This window comes from Populus euphratica, unplaced genomic scaffold, assembly GCF_000495115.2.
Source record: "Populus euphratica unplaced genomic scaffold, PopEup_1.0 scaffold31.1, whole genome shotgun sequence".
Taxonomy (NCBI): Eukaryota; Viridiplantae; Streptophyta; class Magnoliopsida; order Malpighiales; family Salicaceae; genus Populus; species Populus euphratica.
This window is the reverse complement of record NW_011499850.1, coordinates 424,942-444,442: the sequence shown is the minus strand read 5'-3', so window position 1 is coordinate 444,442 and position 19,501 is coordinate 424,942. Positions and strand designations below refer to the sequence as shown.

The 19,501-nt window shown below is 33.3% G+C and overlaps 1 protein-coding gene across 2 annotated transcripts; it reads right to left on the bottom strand.

Annotated features, from left to right (window-relative positions):
* Positions 1 to 7,978: 7,978 nt before the first annotated feature.
* LOC105120898 (probable cation transporter HKT6) lies at positions 7,979 to 11,231 on the bottom strand. Of its 2 annotated transcripts, XM_011019302.1 has the most exons (4): positions 10,799 to 11,231; positions 9,738 to 10,720; positions 8,517 to 8,735; positions 7,979 to 8,323 (listed from the first exon to the last, which is right to left on the bottom strand). In XM_011019302.1, exons 1-4 carry the CDS (start codon positions 10,961 to 10,963, stop codon positions 8,125 to 8,127), a joined length of 1,566 nt encoding a protein of 521 aa, XP_011017604.1. In that variant the 5' UTR covers positions 10,964 to 11,231; the 3' UTR covers positions 7,979 to 8,124. The 2 variants fall into 2 exon arrangements, with proteins under 2 accessions (XP_011017604.1, XP_011017603.1); XM_011019301.1 differs by having other exon boundaries at positions 9,738 to 11,230.
* Between the last annotated feature and the right edge of the window lie 8,270 nt (positions 11,232 to 19,501).

The window sequence follows — 19,501 nt, the reverse complement described above, 5'->3', positions numbered from 1 at the left end:
ACAGATGAATAATATAAAAAGTGAGAATATTTTACAGAGCGGAAATCTCTTATTATTTGTTTGTTATAATTAACATGGTATCGGAGCAGACGAATTTTTTACACGGTTCTTTCCTGCATCTCTTTTTGAACTTCGTATTCTATCAATTTTCTACTGCAAACAATGACAAAACAAGAACGAAACCCGATTGTTCCAGTCACCCCGAACAACCTCCTGCGAAACCTAATTATCATTCAGAAAGAAAGATATAGTTTTCCTGTCAATGTTATTCTCTGTTGCAGGGTTGCGAGCACCATGACATCATCTAGTGATGGCATAGACTTTTATTGTGCTTTCAATATGAGGTGTTGTATGTTGGGAAAAATTTTTAAATTTAATCATAAAATTATGATTAATATTTAGAAATTATTACCTAATATTATGTTATTAGGAACCTATGTTTTATGAGAGTCTAGATAAAGGACTGGTTGTGTAAGGGGAAGATGCATCACTCCTAGTGCACCCTACTTGAAATAAACTATATTATTATTTGATTTTTTTTCTAGGTCTGGTTTTTATTCATTGATCTTTTATAAGGTTTAAAACAGATATCTCATCATGAGCAAGTCTCTACTTTATAGGGTCAAATCCTAACCATTCTAAAGTCTGAATTTTAGTATTGTATTTATTTACACCTTGTGTTTTTAATACCCGAGGTTTACTTTATTGTGTAATTTTCCAGCCATAAATATTAAAGTCTACATCTAGACCCTAAAAATTTTGGAAAAAGTTTTTTGATATTTTGGCCAAACCCTAATGGATGATCATAAACTAGTTACGATATTCATTTTTTTTTGAATTTTCAAAACATGAGAAAGAAACAATCTTTTAATGAAAATATGCTTGAAAGATTTTTAAGATTTTTCCGTATGTATAAATATTATTTTTTTTTGAAAAGGGAAATTGATTTAAAGGTTTTTGAGTTTTTTTTTTGAAATATTTTAGAGAAAAACATGTATTTTATACTAAATTTGTATTTTATAGTGTAAATATAAAATATGATATTATATGAAATTGGTAGAAAAATATTTGAGAAAATTACAAATTTTTGAATGGATATTTGATTTTTTTTTGTTTTTTTAATATTATAATATTAAAACAGGTGGGCTAATATTAGCCCAAATTAGTTGGGTCAAACTTGACCCAACATATTCTTTTTTAAATTTTAGGGACGGGCTGGACCCGGCCCAGTCAATTGGGTTAGGCTAAGACAAGTCCAACCTAAAGTAACTTATTCACTAGCACAACCCAGTGACTAAGTTACATGAAATGATGCAATGTGAATTATAATTGACATTGCACTGTTCAGAGAGGGAGCTAACGATAGCAGGGAAGGGAGGAAAAAGAAGAAGAGAGGAGGGCGGCTTACCTAGCATTGAGGGAGCTGGTGGCCTGACTGGTGGCACACGGTACGACTAAAGGCAATGAGGTCGGCGGCTGGCTCTGGTCATAGCTGGAAGAATAAGAAGCAAGGGCCTACAAAGGAGAGTGGAAGCTCACGGCTAGAACTGTTGGAGTGGCTGAGGAGATAATTGGTGCACTAGCTGATGTTGAGAAGGACAAAGCTTTTATGTGAGGTGGTTATTGCTGTTATTGCTATCAGGGTCATTGTGCAGAAAAGAAGAGTTTTACAGAAGAGAGAGAGAAGTGGTGCAACCACCACGTGAGATGGTTTAATGGCTACTTGAGGTGGGGATAATGGTAAGAAGAGAGGGGATAAGGGTAGTGGTGGGTGAAGGCCACGGCGGAGAGAGAAAGAAGAGAAAGGACCGGTTGGAGGAAAATTGAGCAGGGAAGGCTGGTTTTTAGCTAACTTTACGTTCGATTTTCTCCCCCCTTTGAACATGAAATCTTCTTCTACTTATAGAGGTAGAAGAGGGTAACCTTCTCTTCATTGAGGAAGAAATCTCAGTCCTTGATTTGGTTGGGAAGGATCCCAACTATTGGCTCAAAGTAGACATGGTGTCCTATCAAATTTGCAGCTGCAGGCTACCTGAGTTGGCCTCTTTCGGGTGATTCCATGTCCATCTCTTTGCTAGTGAGTCGGTGATGACCATACCCAGACATAGAGGGATGTTTTATCAATCAGAAATCTAATCCAGAGTTGACATCACCAGAAACTTAACCTATTATCAATTGGGAATCTAATCAAGAGTTGACATCTTCGAAAGCTGAAGTAACATCTCTAGAAGCAGTAATAATACCCCCCACTTTTCAGTATCCAATGACCCATCTCCTGAGAATATCATTGAGGTAGGCTCTCTTATCACAACTCATATTCTTGATGATATGGATACCCTTATTAGCTATGAGTTACCTTTTAGGCAAAATCAAGGAAAACCACCAAATAGATATTTTTTAGAATTAGAGGATTAAAGATCAAGATATCCAATTGCCAATTATGTTTCAACAAAGAAAATGTCTGAATCTCTCAAGAATTTTATGAATGAACTCTCTTCACATCATATTCCCACGAGTGTTGATGAAGCTTTGGATGAGTCTAAATGGATCCGAGCTATGAAGGAGGAAATATAAGTTTTACTAAAAAATAAAACATGGAATCTTGTTTCCCTACCAGAAGGTAAAAAAATAATAGGATGTAAGTGGGTATTCTCCATCAAATACAAAGCTGATGGGTTAGTTAAAAGGTATAAAACAAGACTAGTGGCAAAGGGCTACATGCAAACTTATAGCATAGACTATCAAGAAACATTCTCACTTGTGGCAAAGTTGAGTATTGTTAGAGTTCTACTATCTCTCGCAGCAAATCTTGATTAGCCATTACACCAGTTTCATATTAAAAACACATTTTTACATGGAGATCTTGAAGAAGAAATCTGCATGGATGTCCCTCTAGGATATATAGTAAACTTTGAAGCAAAGATCATGTGCAAACTACAAAGAACTTTATACAGCCTAAAACAGTCTCTTAGAGCATATATGGTTTGGGTGCTTCAACTCAGCAATGAGGAAATATGGCTTTCAATAAAACAACTCGGATAGTACTTTATTCATAAAACATCACCAGGGTAAGGTAACAGTTTTGATAGTTTATGTAGATGATATGATCATTACAGAAGATGACTTAAAGGAAATAGCAAGACTTCAAGAGCAATTAGCCATAAAATTTGAGATGAAAAATCTAGGAGGACTCAAATATTTTATGGGAATTGAAGTTGCTAGGTCAAAACATGACATATTCCTTTCCCAACAAAAATATATCCTGGATTTATTATCAGAGGTAGGATTACTGGATTGTAAGCCTGTAGATACACCGATAATTCAAAGTCATAGACTAGAAGAATACTCAGACCAAGTGCCAATAGATAAAGAAAGGTATTTAAGAATAATAGGAAAATTGATTTATCTCTCTCATACATGGTCGGACATCGCTTTTGCAGTAAGTGTGGTAAGCTAATTCATGCATTGTCTAAGTGAAGATCATATGAATGCAGTGATTTAGATTCTCAAATACCTAAAGTTCTCTCCTAGAAAAGGACTTATGTTTACAAGAAACAATCACTTACGAGTGAAAGGTTACACAGATACTAACTGGGCAAGAAATATTTCTGATAAAAAATCAACTTCAAATTATTTCACGTTGGTTGGAGGAAACCTAGTTACCTGGAGAAGTAAGAAGCAAAAGGTGGTAGCATTATCAAGTTTTCGTGGGATGGCTACAGGCCTTTGTGATCTTCTCTAGCTTCGAAGGCTATTAACTGGAATTGGCCTTACTCCTACGGGAGAAATGAATCAATTTTGTGAAAACAAAGCTGTAATTGATATCTCCCACAATTCAATCCAGCATGATTGAACCAAACATATGGAAGTAGACCGACACTTCATCAAACAAAATCTTGGGGCCAAGATAATTTGATTTCATTTGTTAAATCCGAAAACCAGTTGGCAGACATACTTACAAAAACTGTATGTCGTAGAAACTTATACAACTCATTTGGCAAGTTGGGCATCCGAGATATATATGCACCAACTTAAAGGGGAGTGTTGGCATGAGTTGTCCTCTGCAAGATTAAAAAAGGAAGATCAGCAATATATTCATTAACTAATTAAACCCATAAATGTATAGCCATAATTGGAAATTTATGTTATTTACATTATGGTAACAATATGTTATATATATCCTCTTATTCATGTAAATAATTAATTGAAAGACGAGAAATATTACTCTCCATTTTCCCTCCATTCTGTTAGTAGTCTCCTTGAGCTTAGTTTGGGAGGTTTACTCTAGCAATGAAAGCAACCAGCTATCAATAAAGCAATGTAGATCATATGCTATTTGTAAAATATAAAGATGAAAAGGTAAAGACATTAATTGTGTATGTAGATGACATGATTTTGACAAGTTATATTCCAAAGAAATGAGGACACTGTAAGAATGCTTATCTGAAGGGTTCGTAATGAAAGATTTAGGACAACTGAAGTACTTTCTTGGTATTGAAGTAGCAAGGTCCAAACAAGGAATTTCCCTCTCACAATATAAATACATATTGGATCTTCTAAATGAGGCTAGGACGCTCACCTACGAACTAGTTGAAACATTAATACAAATGAATCATCAACTTGGAATCCTTCCAGATCAAATCCCTACAAATATAGGCTAGTATCAAAGACTTGTGGGGTAAGCTAATCTATCTAACCCATACTAGGCCGTATATAACATATGTTGTAGGTATTATGATCTAATTTATGCATGCACCAAGTGAGGAGCATATGGATACAGTCTACAGGATCTTAAGATATCTTAAAAGTGTGTCTGGTAAAGGTTTATTGTACTTGAAAGATATTGTCTCAAATATTAAAGGCTATACTAATGCAGAATAGGTAGGAGATCAAATAACCAAAAACAGAAAGTTGTAGCAAGATCTAGTGTATAAGTAGAATTTTGAGGAATAACTCAAGGAATATGTTAGTTGTTATAGATCAAAAGTATTTTGAAGGATTTAGAGATCAAATATACAGATTTTATTAATCTGTACTATGATAATAATGCGGCAATTCAGATTGCACACAAAATTATTCAGCATGATCGAATTAAACGTGTCGAAATAGATCGTCATTTTATCAAAGAGAAGCTAGATACAAATTGTATGTTTCCTGTTTGTTAACTTTGCAAATGAATTAGTTGATGTCCTCACCAAGACAATTATCAAACAATGATTTTTATTGTATAATTGGCAAGTTGGACATGATAGACATCTATGTAAGGGGGAGTGTTAGCTGACAAGATATGTATAGATCCTAACATTATAGGAAATCTGTTTGTTTCCTTGTAAAAATTATTATCCAATTTAGAATATGATTCTAAGTAGAATAGGTTTCGTTACTGCCCTGTATACATAGTTGCTGAACAGATGAATAATATAAGAAGTAGAGAATATTTTACAAAGCAGAAATTAGAGGTGTTTAAAAAAACCAAGTAACTGAAAAAACCGAGAAAACAGATGAAAAATTAATCGAAAAAACCAAATAAAGATGAAAAACCAATTAAATCGATTACTAAAACTAGAAATCTTTCCGGTTTGATTCGGTTTTGGTTTTGCTACTAAAACCAGTGAACTAAACTAGTCCACCCATAAAATAAAGTTAAAAATGACTTAGTATAAATAATATAGTAAACCTAAATCTAAATGACATTACAATTTATTTTTGAAGCTGCCGCTTATACCAGACCAATTCTTCTTCCTTTTCCTTTTCAATTTTCATCCTCTTTGTCTCTTGCCCCCTTCATCTGTTTCTTTTCTAGCCGATCAATAAGTAAACAACCCACCACTCTTGCCCCCTTCATCTGTCTCTTTGAGATGTGACCAGGTTGTTAACCATGGAGGATGCGTACTATGAAGAGGAAATGAGAGTTGTAGTTAACAATATGCTTTCAAAGGCCCATATGCTAGGTGAAGGGTAAGTTTTATGTGATATTCTGTTTCAGATATATAGTGATTTTCCTTAATCATTCTTTGTAAATTTCCAGAAGACAACCTTTCGACCATTTTTTCAATGATTTCTATTCCAAGCTTTAAAAAAAACTTTAATAGGGTTAATGCAGTTGTCATGGTCTAATTCATAATTGTTGGCCAGGCTACTTCCACTGGAAAGCACCAGTGGATTTTCTCAGATGCTAGTGATGGAGGCTGGAATTCTGTTGCCTCTGTTAGAGGTCAGGATATATTCCAAGTACTTCGTCCTTTGCTTCTTCTTTACCATTTACTCCTGTGCTAGTTATCATGGAAAATATTTTTCCTAGTTTTTTTTTTTTAAATCGCCCAAAATTCTTGAATGTTAGCTGACTAGTTTCTGCTTGCCTGAAAATTTCCTTTTCTTGCAGGATGATTTTGAAATTCATCGCCAATTTTCTTCTGGAATAAAGGTACTGCATGTTGGAACGCAAAATTTTACTTTTATAACTCATTTTCTTTTTATGATATTTCTCTTGAAATTCATTCGAGCTTTGTGTATCTCTTTTTTTCATCCAACACCCTAATCATTTGTATTGACTATTAATTTCCATTTGTAGACAATTGCAGTAATATCCGTGGAATCACAAGGAATGGTACAATTTGGATCCACCCAAAGGGTGAGCACATTGAAAGCAGACCGAGTGGATTTAACTATCCTACAAAAAATATACTTGGGGTCAAGTTGGGGGGTTATACCATTTATTAAAAATATATTATTTCTGCGTCCTTTAACTGACGAGAAAGCAAATATCCATGACCTACCACATATCAAGCGTGGATGGTTGTTTGTTGATTTCAATGCTTTTAATATTACAGATTTTGGAGTCAGAGGAATTTTTGGGTCAAACAAAAAGGTTGTTTGATAAGATGGAAAATATTAATGGGCTTACTTCAAATTCCGACTCGCCTTCATCTTTGAACTGTGAAAGTTATGAAAGAAGGCTAACTGCAAATTATAGTTTGCTTTAAATTTTAAAGAAGGCTAAGCAAATTTTAAAAAAACCAAAAAAAAAAAAACTAACTTCTAAACCAGATTTTTTTTAAAAAAAATTGGATTTAACCGAACCGATTTCCAATCCAGTTTGGTTAATTTTTAACAAAAATACTGTAATTTGATTTAGTTAGTTTTTAAATTTAAACTAAACCGAACCGAACCATAAACACTTCTCACAGAAATCCCTTATTGTATAGCTTGTCGTAATTAACATAACACGTACATGGTTAACATTAATAGAAATACTTAATTTTTTAATCAAAAATAGTTTAAGATACTAAAAAAAATAATTCAAGTACTAAATTCACTTCTACTCGCAATTCACAATTACACACACATATTTGGAGTCAAAGACAGTTGAGATTTGGAATTTCAATATCTAGGCATTGAGGTCATAACCTCGAAAGAAGAAGGTTATATATATAATCCGAACCTTTTGATGAATGAAGGAGCTATTGCAAGTTGAGTTCCATGAAAATATTTTTTCAGTAGGAAACGTTAACTTGTAAAATGATATTAAAATATTGATGATGTATATTCTAAAGAGTAATGTATCTCATCAACATGGGATGCACCGGCATGCAAAGTTTCAAATCAACGGTCTGTTGTTAGAATTCATTTGACTTGTCTTATTACATGATTCCTTATTGATATATATATATATTAAATCCATAGTTTATAAATCTGAATCAATTTAGTTTGGAAAAGTTATAAGTGACAAGTTAGTGGATTCGAGTTGACTAGATGAATTTTATTTTTATTGCTTTTATAAAAAAATAAAAATGATTTAAAAAAAATTAACAAGTTTTGATTGAGTTTTTTTAGATTAATCAGGTATTACATTAATTCTTGTTTTTAACTAGATCACAATAGGTGAGTTAGACCTCAAATTTCATCACAGGTCAACCAACCTCATCAGTGAAGAATTTTATTTTCATTAAAAAAAAAAAGGAGTACAACTACTCTAATTGCTTCATTTATATTATGTACTTTGTTGAATACCTGCTCTCTCCTAAAAAAAGAAGAGAAGAATAATTATGCCTCTAATTTGAGGACTAATTAATTATATAGACATGCATGGCACCACTATATATTGCTGATATTTCCATGTCTCCATCACAAGAGTTTCCAAGCTCTGCCACCATCCATATTGAACTTCTTTAGTCTTCCAAACACCATCACCACTATGAGAATAATCTTCCCCTCATCACTCCATTTCCCTGAGAATCCATAAGATTTGTTCACACAATTACTATTAGGTTGTGTTTGCCTGTCACAACTGTAGCCTGTTGTAAATCCTACTCTTCCATAAGCACTGCAGCAGAAAAAAGAAAAAGAAAAGAATCAAAGATGTTAGACCCTACACTTCCATAAGCACTGCATCAGAACAAAAAAGAAAAAGAAAAGAATCAAAGATGTTAGTTAGCTAATTACCACATTTATTTCATCAATTATAATAAAAATTGAGTTCAATATCCACAAGGAAAAAAAGGCAAAAATATTTGTACCTGACTACTTCAACCACAATATTCAATACATTGAAATTGAGAGGATCTTCCTTCAGTTTTCGCCTCTCTGTGATGCATACAAGGATGATGAAAATAGCTAAATATGATAGTTGAGAGAACAGTATACTCTCCGAAAGCTTTCCCCTTCTGTTTCTTTTCTTCTTATATATTTCTTCGTCATCTTTTATGGGGAGGAAAGAAGTATAAGGAGGAAGATACCTGAAAAATAAAATGGATAAAGTTATTTCAATGTATATATTCTATTTTCTTAGTAAGAGAAATAATATTTTATGAAGTTGACAACGAAAATAAAATATGAATTCTTTTGGTAAGGTCAGAAGTGGAGTTTTCAAGTCATATAAAATCTTACATTAAAGTCTACCTCAGTAATCCTATGATGATTTCGTATCCTAGGTTACATTATTGGTTTTACAAGTTTGATTAGGATTTTCCAATTATTCTATAAAATAATAATGAAGGTTACATTATTGGCTTTTCAAGTTTGATTAGGATTTTTCAATTATTCTATAGAATAATAATGAAATACAAAGTTATTAAATCCTTACAGCAAGTTAACTTGGGTACTTAACCTTCATTCTAAAACCAAATCTTTTCGAAAGAAAAATCTAGAAATCAATTCAAGTTTTCTAATTAAATTTAAATTTTTAGTTTGCAAATCACTAGGTTGATCTGATAAATAGAAACTACTTTATAATAATTAAAAAAAAGCCACTTTATCCTATAATTAACTAGAACAACTCATATTTGATTTAATTTAAAATTAATTTAGATTTAATTTTAAGTTCGCAAATCACTAGATTGATCCGATAAATAGAAATTACTTTATAATAATTAAAAAAAAGCCACTTTATAATATAACAAAAATATTATGAATAGAAACTAATTTATAATAAAAAGAAAAGTAAATGAATTGCATATGAGGACTAACTTAATCTACTATTTATCATATAGTTAGTTCATTCCTCACATTTGTTTTAATGATTTATTTAATTTGGACCTTTTCTGATTATAAGGCTGTTCTGTGTACCAATTACCAAAACAACAAAAGGAAAATGGGGAAAATGCCACCTTTCTTAAAGACAAAATACATAGAAACTATAGGTTATCAATTTACGCGTTATTTTAACTTAGATAGAGAGGAAAGAGAACAAGGATTTATGCGTTATTTAAACTTAGACTGAGAGGAAAGAGAACACTTACATCATGACCACAAACAGCACCAAGACAGCTGAGGAGATGGTTGAGAGGTCCACGATGCTTTCTCCAGCATATCTTGCATTCATGGTCTGAAACAGTACTCCTATAGTCTTTTGGTAAGAATTTAGACCACTTAATCCAGCTGAATTCCACTCCATGGAGCAAAATAATATAAATTGAGTGATGATAAACCCAAAAACAGTAACGACCAAATAAGAAGAATGCTGGCTTGGTAGCAAATGAAAATACCCAATTTCACTTGTTTTCTTCAAGAGGTAATTTGATTCTACTCTCTTGAAAAACTTTCCCAGGAACCAAACACAGAATCTTAGGCAAGAGGGAAACAGGGTGTTTCCAAGAAGAATTTGAGGGACGAGGATGAGTAGGAGGCCTGAGTTATTCCTAAAGACCACCATGTTTTCGTTTGTTGGAAGAAAACCACAGTTGGCAAAAGTTGAAACAACGGAAAAGATAGAAAATGTTAGCAAGTTTAGCCCCTTGTTTTTTAGCACTTCTCTTGCACTAGAAACAAGTGCTAGGTAGGTTGAAACTAGGGAAACTCCTAGAACTTGAATAACTATAAAATATCCCAAAACCACAAAACACAAAAACTTGATTGATTTGTACTTCAAGAAATCTACACTACTATCTAATGAAGTTTCATGATTTCCTGATTCAAGATTTTCAAAATCTTGTTTTTCTGTCATTACCAACCCAGATTGGTAAGTGCTAGGATCATTGTTTGCAAGGGAAGAAATTCTGTTTTCCATTTTCTGAAGTTGAGACTTCTTGAAATGAAGTCCAACCATGGAAGTGAAGATTTCTCCACCAATGAGCATTAAAATGGTCAAAACGAGGAGTTGGGAATTGGAGAAAACTTCCATCTCAACAGTTGACATACTTGAAACTGTGGTGGCAGACACGGATGTGAAGAACAGATCTAAGTTCCTAGGCTTAAAAGAATCATGGGTTCTTGGCTTCAAAACCTTCAGAACAACAAAACCAAAGAGAGAAACGGAGAGAAAATAACAAAGTTGAATAAAAAAAGAATTCACTCTAACAACCTTCAGAACAACAAAACCAAAGAAAGAAACGGAGAGAAAATAACAAAGTTGAATACAAAAAGAATTCACTCTAACAAGGATTAGACGGTAGAAACATGACGTTAGACACCAAGTTGAGCTACAAAGATGGTGCGAGGCTTTGCTAAAAGAACAAATAATTGTCATCCTTAATCACTTTGAAAGGAAATTGTAGTATTGTAGTTCACTAAGGAGCAAAATGGGAAGAGGGTCTGTGATTCTATATATAGGGAACGATGTTCATGGTTCACAATTCTTGGCTAGGGAGGTGGTGAAGTTAACCTTGGAACACCACATGGCTACATGTTGAAGCCTATGCCTTTAGTAATTAAGTAAACTGTGGAAGGAAGACAAGCATTTGGGATTAGGGGAGGAAAATTCTTCATTGGATATGGTTGTCGGTTGAGTTGTGGATTAGAGCGTATTTAAGTCTGTCCAATGGTAGAGTGACAAGTTGAACAACACCTCCCCAATAATGCTTGATGCAGGGTCGATAGCATGTTAGCTGGCAAGATATGTGTGGATCCCAACATTATAGGAAATTTGTTTGTTTCCTTGTACCAATTATTGTCCAATTTGGAATCGGATTCCAAATAGAATAGGTTTTTTTACTACACTATATGTATAGTTGCTGAACAGATGAATAATATAAAAAGTGAGAATATTTTACAGAGCGGAAATCTCTTATTATATGTTTGTTATAATTAACATGGTATCGGAGCAGACGAATTTTTTACACGGTTCTTTCCTGCATCTCTTTTTGAACTTCGTATTCTATCAATTTTCTACTGCAAACAATGACAAAACAAGAACGAAACCCGATTGTTCCAGTCACCCCGAACAACCTCCTGCGAAACCTAATTATCATTCAGAAAGAAAGATATAGTTTTCCTGTCAATGTTATTCTCTGTTGCAGGGTTGCGAGCACCATGACATCATCTAGTGATGGCATAGACTTTTATTGTGCTTTCAATATGAGGTGTTGTATGTTGGGAAAAATTTTTAAATTTAATCATAAAATTATGATTAATATTTAGAAATTATTACCTAATATTATGTTATTAGGAACCTATGTTTTATGAGAGTCTAGATAAAGGACTGGTTGTGTAAGGGGAAGATGCATCACTCCTAGTGCACCCTACTTGAAATAAACTATATTATTATTTGATTTTTTTTCTAGGTCTGGTTTTTATTCATTGATCTTTTATAAGGTTTAAAACAGATATCTCATCATGAGCAAGTCTCTACTTTATAGGGTCAAATCCTAAGGTCTGGTTTTTATTCATTGATCTTTTATAAGGTTTAAAATAGATTTCTCATCATGAGCAAGTCTCTACTTTATAAGGTCAAATCCTAACCATTCTAAAGTCTGAATTTTAGTATTGCATTTATTTACACCTTGTGTTTTTAATACCGAGGTTTACTTTATCGTGTAATTTTACAGCCATAAATATTAAAGTCTACATCTAGACCCTAAAAATTTTGGAAAAAGTTTTTTGATATTTTGGCCAAACCCTAATGGATGATCATAAACTAGTTACGATATTCATTTTTTTTTGAATTTTCAAAACATGAGAAAGAAACAATCTTTTAATGAAAATATGCTTGAAAGATTTTTAAGATTTTTCCGTATGTATAAATATTATTTTTTTTTGAAAAGGGAAATTGATTTAAAGGTTTTTGAGTTTTTTTTTTGAAATATTTTAGAGAAAAACATGTATTTTATACTAAATTTGTATTTTATAGTGTAAATATAAAATATGATATTATATGAAATTGGTAGAAAAATATTTGAGAAAATTACAAATTTTTGAATGGATATTTGAATTTTTTTTTGTTTTTTTAATATTATAATATTAAAACAGGTGGGCTAATATTAGCCCAAATTAGTTGGGTCAAACTTGACCCAACATATTCTTTTTTAAATTTTAGGGACGGGCTGGACCCGGCCCAGTCAATTGGGTTAGGCTAAGACAAGTCCAACCTAAAGTAACTTATTCACTAGCACAACCCAGTGACTAAGTTACATGAAATGATGCAATGTGAATTATAATTGACATTGCACTGTTCAGAGAGGGAGCTAACGATAGCAGGGAAGGGAGGAAAAAGAAGAAGAGAGGAGGGCGGCTTACCTAGCATTGAGGGAGCTGGTGGCCTGACTGGTGGCACACGGTACGACTAAAGGCAATGAGGTCGGCGGCTGGCTCTGGTCATAGCTGGAAGAATAAGAAGCAAGGGCCTACAAAGGAGAGTGGAAGCTCACGGCTAGAACTGTTGGAGTGGCTGAGGAGATAATTGGTGCACTAGCTGATGTTGAGAAGGACAAAGCTTTTATGTGAGGTGGTTATTGCTGTTATTGCTATCAGGGTCATTGTGCAGAAAAGAAGAGTTTTACAGAAGAGAGAGAGAAGTGGTGCAACCACCACGTGAGATGGTTTAATGGCTACTTGAGGTGGGGATAATGGTAAGAAGAGAGGGGATAAGGGTAGTGGTGGGTGAAGGCCACGGCGGAGAGAGAAAGAAGAGAAAGGACCGGTTGGAGGAAAATTGAGCAGGGAAGGCTGGTTTTTAGCTAACTTTACGTTCGATTTTCTCCCCCCTTTGAACATGAAATCTTCTTCTACTTATAGAGGTAGAAGAGGGTAACCTTCTCTTCATTGAGGAAGAAATCTCAGTCCTTGATTTGGTTGGGAAGGATCCCAACTATTGGCTCAAAGTAGACATGGTGTCCTATCAAATTTGCAGCTGCAGGCTACCTGAGTTGGCCTCTTTCGGGTGATTCCATGTCCATCTCTTTGCTAGTGAGTCGGTGATGACCATACCCAGACATAGAGGGATGTTTTATCAATTAGAAATCTAATCCAGAGTTGACATCACTAGAAACTCAACCTATTATCAATTGGGAATCTAATCAAGAGTTGACATCTTCGAAAGCTGAAGTAACATCTCTAGAAGCAGTAATAATACCCCCCACTTTTCAGTATCCAATGACCCATCTCCTGAGAATATCATTGAGGTAGGCTCTCTTATCACAACTCATATTCTTGATGATATGGATACCCTTATTAGCTATGAGTTACCTTTTAGGCAAAATCAAGGAAAACCACCAAATAGATATTTTTTAGAATTAGAGGATTAAAGATCAAGATATCCAATTGCCAATTATGTTTCAACAAAGAAAATGTCTGAATCTCTCAAGAATTTTATGAATGAACTCTCTTCACATCATATTCCCACGAGTGTTGATGAAGCTTTGGATGAGTCTAAATGGATCCGAGCTATGAAGGAGGAAATATAAGTTTTACTAAAAAATAAAACATGGAATCTTGTTTCCCTACCAGAAGGTAAAAAAATAATAGGATGTAAGTGGGTATTCTCCATCAAATACAAAGCTGATGGGTTAGTTAAAAGGTATAAAACAAGACTAGTGGCAAAGGGCTACATGCAAACTTATAGCATAGACTATCAAGAAACATTCTCACTTGTGGCAAAGTTGAGTATTGTTAGAGTTCTACTATCTCTCGCAGCAAATCTTGATTAGCCATTACACCAGTTTCATATTAAAAACACATTTTTACATGGAGATCTTGAAGAAGAAATCTGCATGGATGTCCCTCTAGGATATATAGTAAACTTTGAAGCAAAGATCATGTGCAAACTACAAAGAACTTTATACAGCCTAAAACAGTCTCTTAGAGCATATATGGTTTGGGTGCTTCAACTCAGCAATGAGGAAATATGGCTTTCAATAAAACAACTCGGATAGTACTTTATTCATAAAACATCACCAGGGTAAGGTAACAGTTTTGATAGTTTATGTAGATGATATGATCATTACAGAAGATGACTTAAAGGAAATAGCAAGACTTCAAGAGCAATTAGCCATAAAATTTGAGATGAAAAATCTAGGAGGACTCAAATATTTTATGGGAATTGAAGTTGCTAGGTCAAAACATGACATATTCCTTTCCCAACAAAAATATATCCTGGATTTATTATCAGAGGTAGGATTACTGGATTGTAAGCCTGTAGATACACCGATAATTCAAAGTCATAGACTAGAAGAATACTCAGACCAAGTGCCAATAGATAAAGAAAGGTATTTAAGAATAATAGGAAAATTGATTTATCTCTCTCATACATGGTCGGACATCGCTTTTGCAGTAAGTGTGGTAAGCTAATTCATGCATTGTCTAAGTGAAGATCATATGAATGCAGTGATTTAGATTCTCAAATACCTAAAGTTCTCTCCTAGAAAAGGACTTATGTTTACAAGAAACAATCACTTACGAGTGAAAGGTTACACAGATACTAACTGGGCAAGAAATATTTCTGATAAAAAATCAACTTCAAATTATTTCACGTTGGTTGGAGGAAACCTAGTTACCTGGAGAAGTAAGAAGCAAAAGGTGGTAGCATTATCAAGTTTTCGTGGGATGGCTACAGGCCTTTGTGATCTTCTCTAGCTTCGAAGGCTATTAACTGGAATTGGCCTTACTCCTACGGGAGAAATGAATCAATTTTGTGAAAACAAAGCTGTAATTGATATCTCCCACAATTCAATCCAGCATGATTGAACCAAACATATGGAAGTAGACCGACACTTCATCAAACAAAATCTTGGGGCCAAGATAATTTGATTTCATTTGTTAAATCCGAAAACCAGTTGGCAGACATACTTACAAAAACTGTATGTCGTAGAAACTTATACAACTCATTTGGCAAGTTGGGCATCCGAGATATATATGCACCAACTTAAAGGGGAGTGTTGGCATGAGTTGTCCTCTGCAAGATTAAAAAAGGAAGATCAGCAATATATTCATTAACTAATTAAACCCATAAATGTATAGCCATAATTGGAAATTTATGTTATTTACATTATGGTAACAATATGTTATATATATCCTCTTATTCATGTAAATAATTAATTGAAAGACGAGAAATATTACTCTCCATTTTCCCTCCATTCTGTTAGTAGTCTCCTTGAGCTTAGTTTGGGAGGTTTACTCTAGCAATGAAAGCAACCAGCTATCAATAAAGCAATGTAGATCATATGCTATTTGTAAAATATAAAGATGAAAAGGTAAAGACATTAATTGTGTATGTAGATGACATGATTTTGACAAGTTATATTCCAAAGAAATGAGGACACTGTAAGAATGCTTATCTGAAGGGTTCGTAATGAAAGATTTAGGACAACTGAAGTACTTTCTTGGTATTGAAGTAGCAAGGTCCAAACAAGGAATTTCCCTCTCACAATATAAATACATATTGGATCTTCTAAATGAGGCTAGGACGCTCACCTACGAACTAGTTGAAACATTAATACAAATGAATCATCAACTTGGAATCCTTCCAGATCAAATCCCTACAAATATAGGCTAGTATCAAAGACTTGTGGGGTAAGCTAATCTATCTAACCCATACTAGGCCGTATATAACATATGTTGTAGGTATTATGATCTAATTTATGCATGCACCAAGTGAGGAGCATATGGATACAGTCTACAGGATCTTAAGATATCTTAAAAGTGTGTCTGGTAAAGGTTTATTGTACTTGAAAGATATTGTCTCAAATATTAAAGGCTATACTAATGCAGAATAGGTAGGAGATCAAATAACCAAAAACAGAAAGTTGTAGCAAGATCTAGTGTATAAGTAGAATTTTGAGGAATAACTCAAGGAATATGTTAGTTGTTATAGATCAAAAGTATTTTGAAGGATTTAGAGATCAAATATACAGATTTTATTAATCTGTACTATGATAATAATGCGGCAATTCAGATTGCACACAAAATTATTCAGCATGATCGAATTAAACGTGTCGAAATAGATCGTCATTTTATCAAAGAGAAGCTAGATACAAATTGTATGTTTCCTGTTTGTTAACTTTGCAAATGAATTAGTTGATGTCCTCACCAAGACAATTATCAAACAATGATTTTTATTGTATAATTGGCAAGTTGGACATGATAGACATCTATGTAAGGGGGAGTGTTAGCTGACAAGATATGTATAGATCCTAACATTATAGGAAATCTGTTTGTTTCCTTGTAAAAATTATTATCCAATTTAGAATATGATTCTAAGTAGAATAGGTTTCGTTACTGCCCTGTATACATAGTTGCTGAACAGATGAATAATATAAGAAGTAGAGAATATTTTACAAAGCAGAAATTAGAGGTGTTTAAAAAAACCAAGTAACTGAAAAAACCGAGAAAACAGATGAAAAATTAATCGAAAAAACCAAATAAAGATGAAAAACCAATTAAATCGATTACTAAAACTAGAAATCTTTCCGGTTTGATTCGGTTTTGGTTTTGCTACTAAAACCAGTGAACTAAACTAGTCCACCCATAAAATAAAGTTAAAAATGACTTAGTATAAATAATATAGTAAACCTAAATCTAAATGACATTACAATTTATTTTTGAAGCTGCCGCTTATACCAGACCAATTCTTCTTCCTTTTCCTTTTCAATTTTCATCCTCTTTGTCTCTTGCCCCCTTCATCTGTTTCTTTTCTAGCCGATCAATAAGTAAACAACCCACCACTCTTGCCCCCTTCATCTGTCTCTTTGAGATGTGACCAGGTTGTTAACCATGGAGGATGCGTACTATGAAGAGGAAATGAGAGTTGTAGTTAACAATATGCTTTCAAAGGCCCATATGCTAGGTGAAGGGTAAGTTTTATGTGATATTCTGTTTCAGATATATAGTGATTTTCCTTAATCATTCTTTGTAAATTTCCAGAAGACAACCTTTCGACCATTTTTTCAATGATTTCTATTCCAAGCTTTAAAAAAAACTTTAATAGGGTTAATGCAGTTGTCATGGTCTAATTCATAATTGTTGGCCAGGCTACTTCCACTGGAAAGCACCAGTGGATTTTCTCAGATGCTAGTGATGGAGGCTGGAATTCTGTTGCCTCTGTTAGAGGTCAGGATATATTCCAAGTACTTCGTCCTTTGCTTCTTCTTTACCATTTACTCCTGTGCTAGTTATCATGGAAAATATTTTTCCTAGTTTTTTTTTTTTAAATCGCCCAAAATTCTTGAATGTTAGCTGACTAGTTTCTGCTTGCCTGAAAATTTCCTTTTCTTGCAGGATGATTTTGAAATTCATCGCCAATTTTCTTCTGGAATAAAGGTACTGCATGTTGGAACGCAAAATTTTACTTTTATAACTCATTTTCTTTTTATGATATTTCTCTTGAAATTCATTCGAGCTTTGTGTATCTCTTTTTTTCATCCAACACCCTAATCATTTGTATTGACTATTAATTTCCATTTGTAGACAATTGCAGTAATATCCGTGGAATCACAAGGAATGGTACAATTTGGATCCACCCAAAGGGTGAGCACATTGAAAGCAGACCGAGTGGATTTAACTATCCTACAAAAAATATACTTGGGGTCAAGTTGGGGGGTTATACCATTTATTAAAAATATATTATTTCTGCGTCCTTTAACTGACGAGAAAGCAAATATCCATGACCTACCACATATCAAGCGTGGATGGTTGTTTGTTGATTTCAATGCTTTTAATATTACAGATTTTGGAGTCAGAGGAATTTTTGGGTCAAACAAAAAGGTTGTTTGATAAGATGGAAAATATTAATGGGCTTACTTCAAATTCCGACTCGCCTTCATCTTTGAACTGTGAAAGTTATGAAAGAAGGCTAACTGCAAATTATAGTTTGCTTTAAATTTTAAAGAAGGCTAAGCAAATTTTAAAAAAACCAAAAAAAAAAAACTAACTTCTAAACCAGATTTTTTTTAAAAAAAATTGGATTTAACCGAACCGATTTCCAATCCAGTTTGGTTAATTTTTAACAAAAATACTGTAATTTGATTTAGTTAGTTTTTAAATTTAAACTAAACCGAACCGAACCATAAACACTTCTCACAGAAATCCCTTATTGTATAGCTTGTCGTAATTAACATAACACGTACATGGTTAACATTAATAGAAATACTTAATTTTTTAATCAAAAATAGTTTAAGATACTAAAAAAAATAATTCAAGTACTAAATTCACTTCTACTCGCAATTCACAATTACACACACATATTTGGAGTCAAAGACAGTTGAGATTTGGAATTTCAATATCTAGGCATTGAGGTCATAACCTCGAAAGAAGAAGGTTATATATATAATCCGAACCTTTTGATGAATGAAGGAGCTATTGCAAGTTGAGTTCCATGAAAATATTTTTTCAGTAGGAAACGTTAACTTGTAAAATGATATTAAAATATTGATGATGTATATTCTAAAGAGTAATGTATCTCATCAACATGGGATGCACCGGCATGCAAAGTTTCAAATCAACGGTCTGTTGTTAGAATTCATTTGACTTGTCTTATTACATGATTCCTTATTGATATATATATATATTAAATCCATAGTTTATAAATCTGAATCAATTTAGTTTGGAAAAGTTATAAGTGACAAGTTAGTGGATTCGAGTTGACTAGATGAATTTTATTTTTATTGCTTTTATAAAAAAATAAAAATGATTTAAAAAAAATTAACAAGTTTTGATTGAGTTTTTTTAGATTAATCAGGTATTACATTAATTCTTGTTTTTAACTAGATCACAATAGGTGAGTTAGACCTCAAATTTCATCACAGGTCAACCAACCTCATCAGTGAAGAATTTTATTTTCATTAAAAAAAAAAGGAGT

What these genes read in the sequence shown, in the direction of transcription:
- LOC105120898 (XM_011019301.1), bottom strand. Translation starts at nt 10,963, where the DNA reads ATGACAATTATTTGTTCTTTTAGCAAAGCCTCGCACCATCTTTGTAGC. An exon ending in GTGCTGTTTGTGGTCATGAT is followed by an intron (nt 8,736 to 9,737) that starts GTAAGTGTTCTC and finishes TTTATTTTTCAG; the next exon opens with GTATCTTCCTCCTTATACTT. An exon ending in ATTGTGGTTGAAGTAGTCAG is followed by an intron (nt 8,324 to 8,516) that starts GTACAAATATTT and finishes TTTCTGCTGCAG; the next exon opens with TGCTTATGGAAGAGTAGGAT.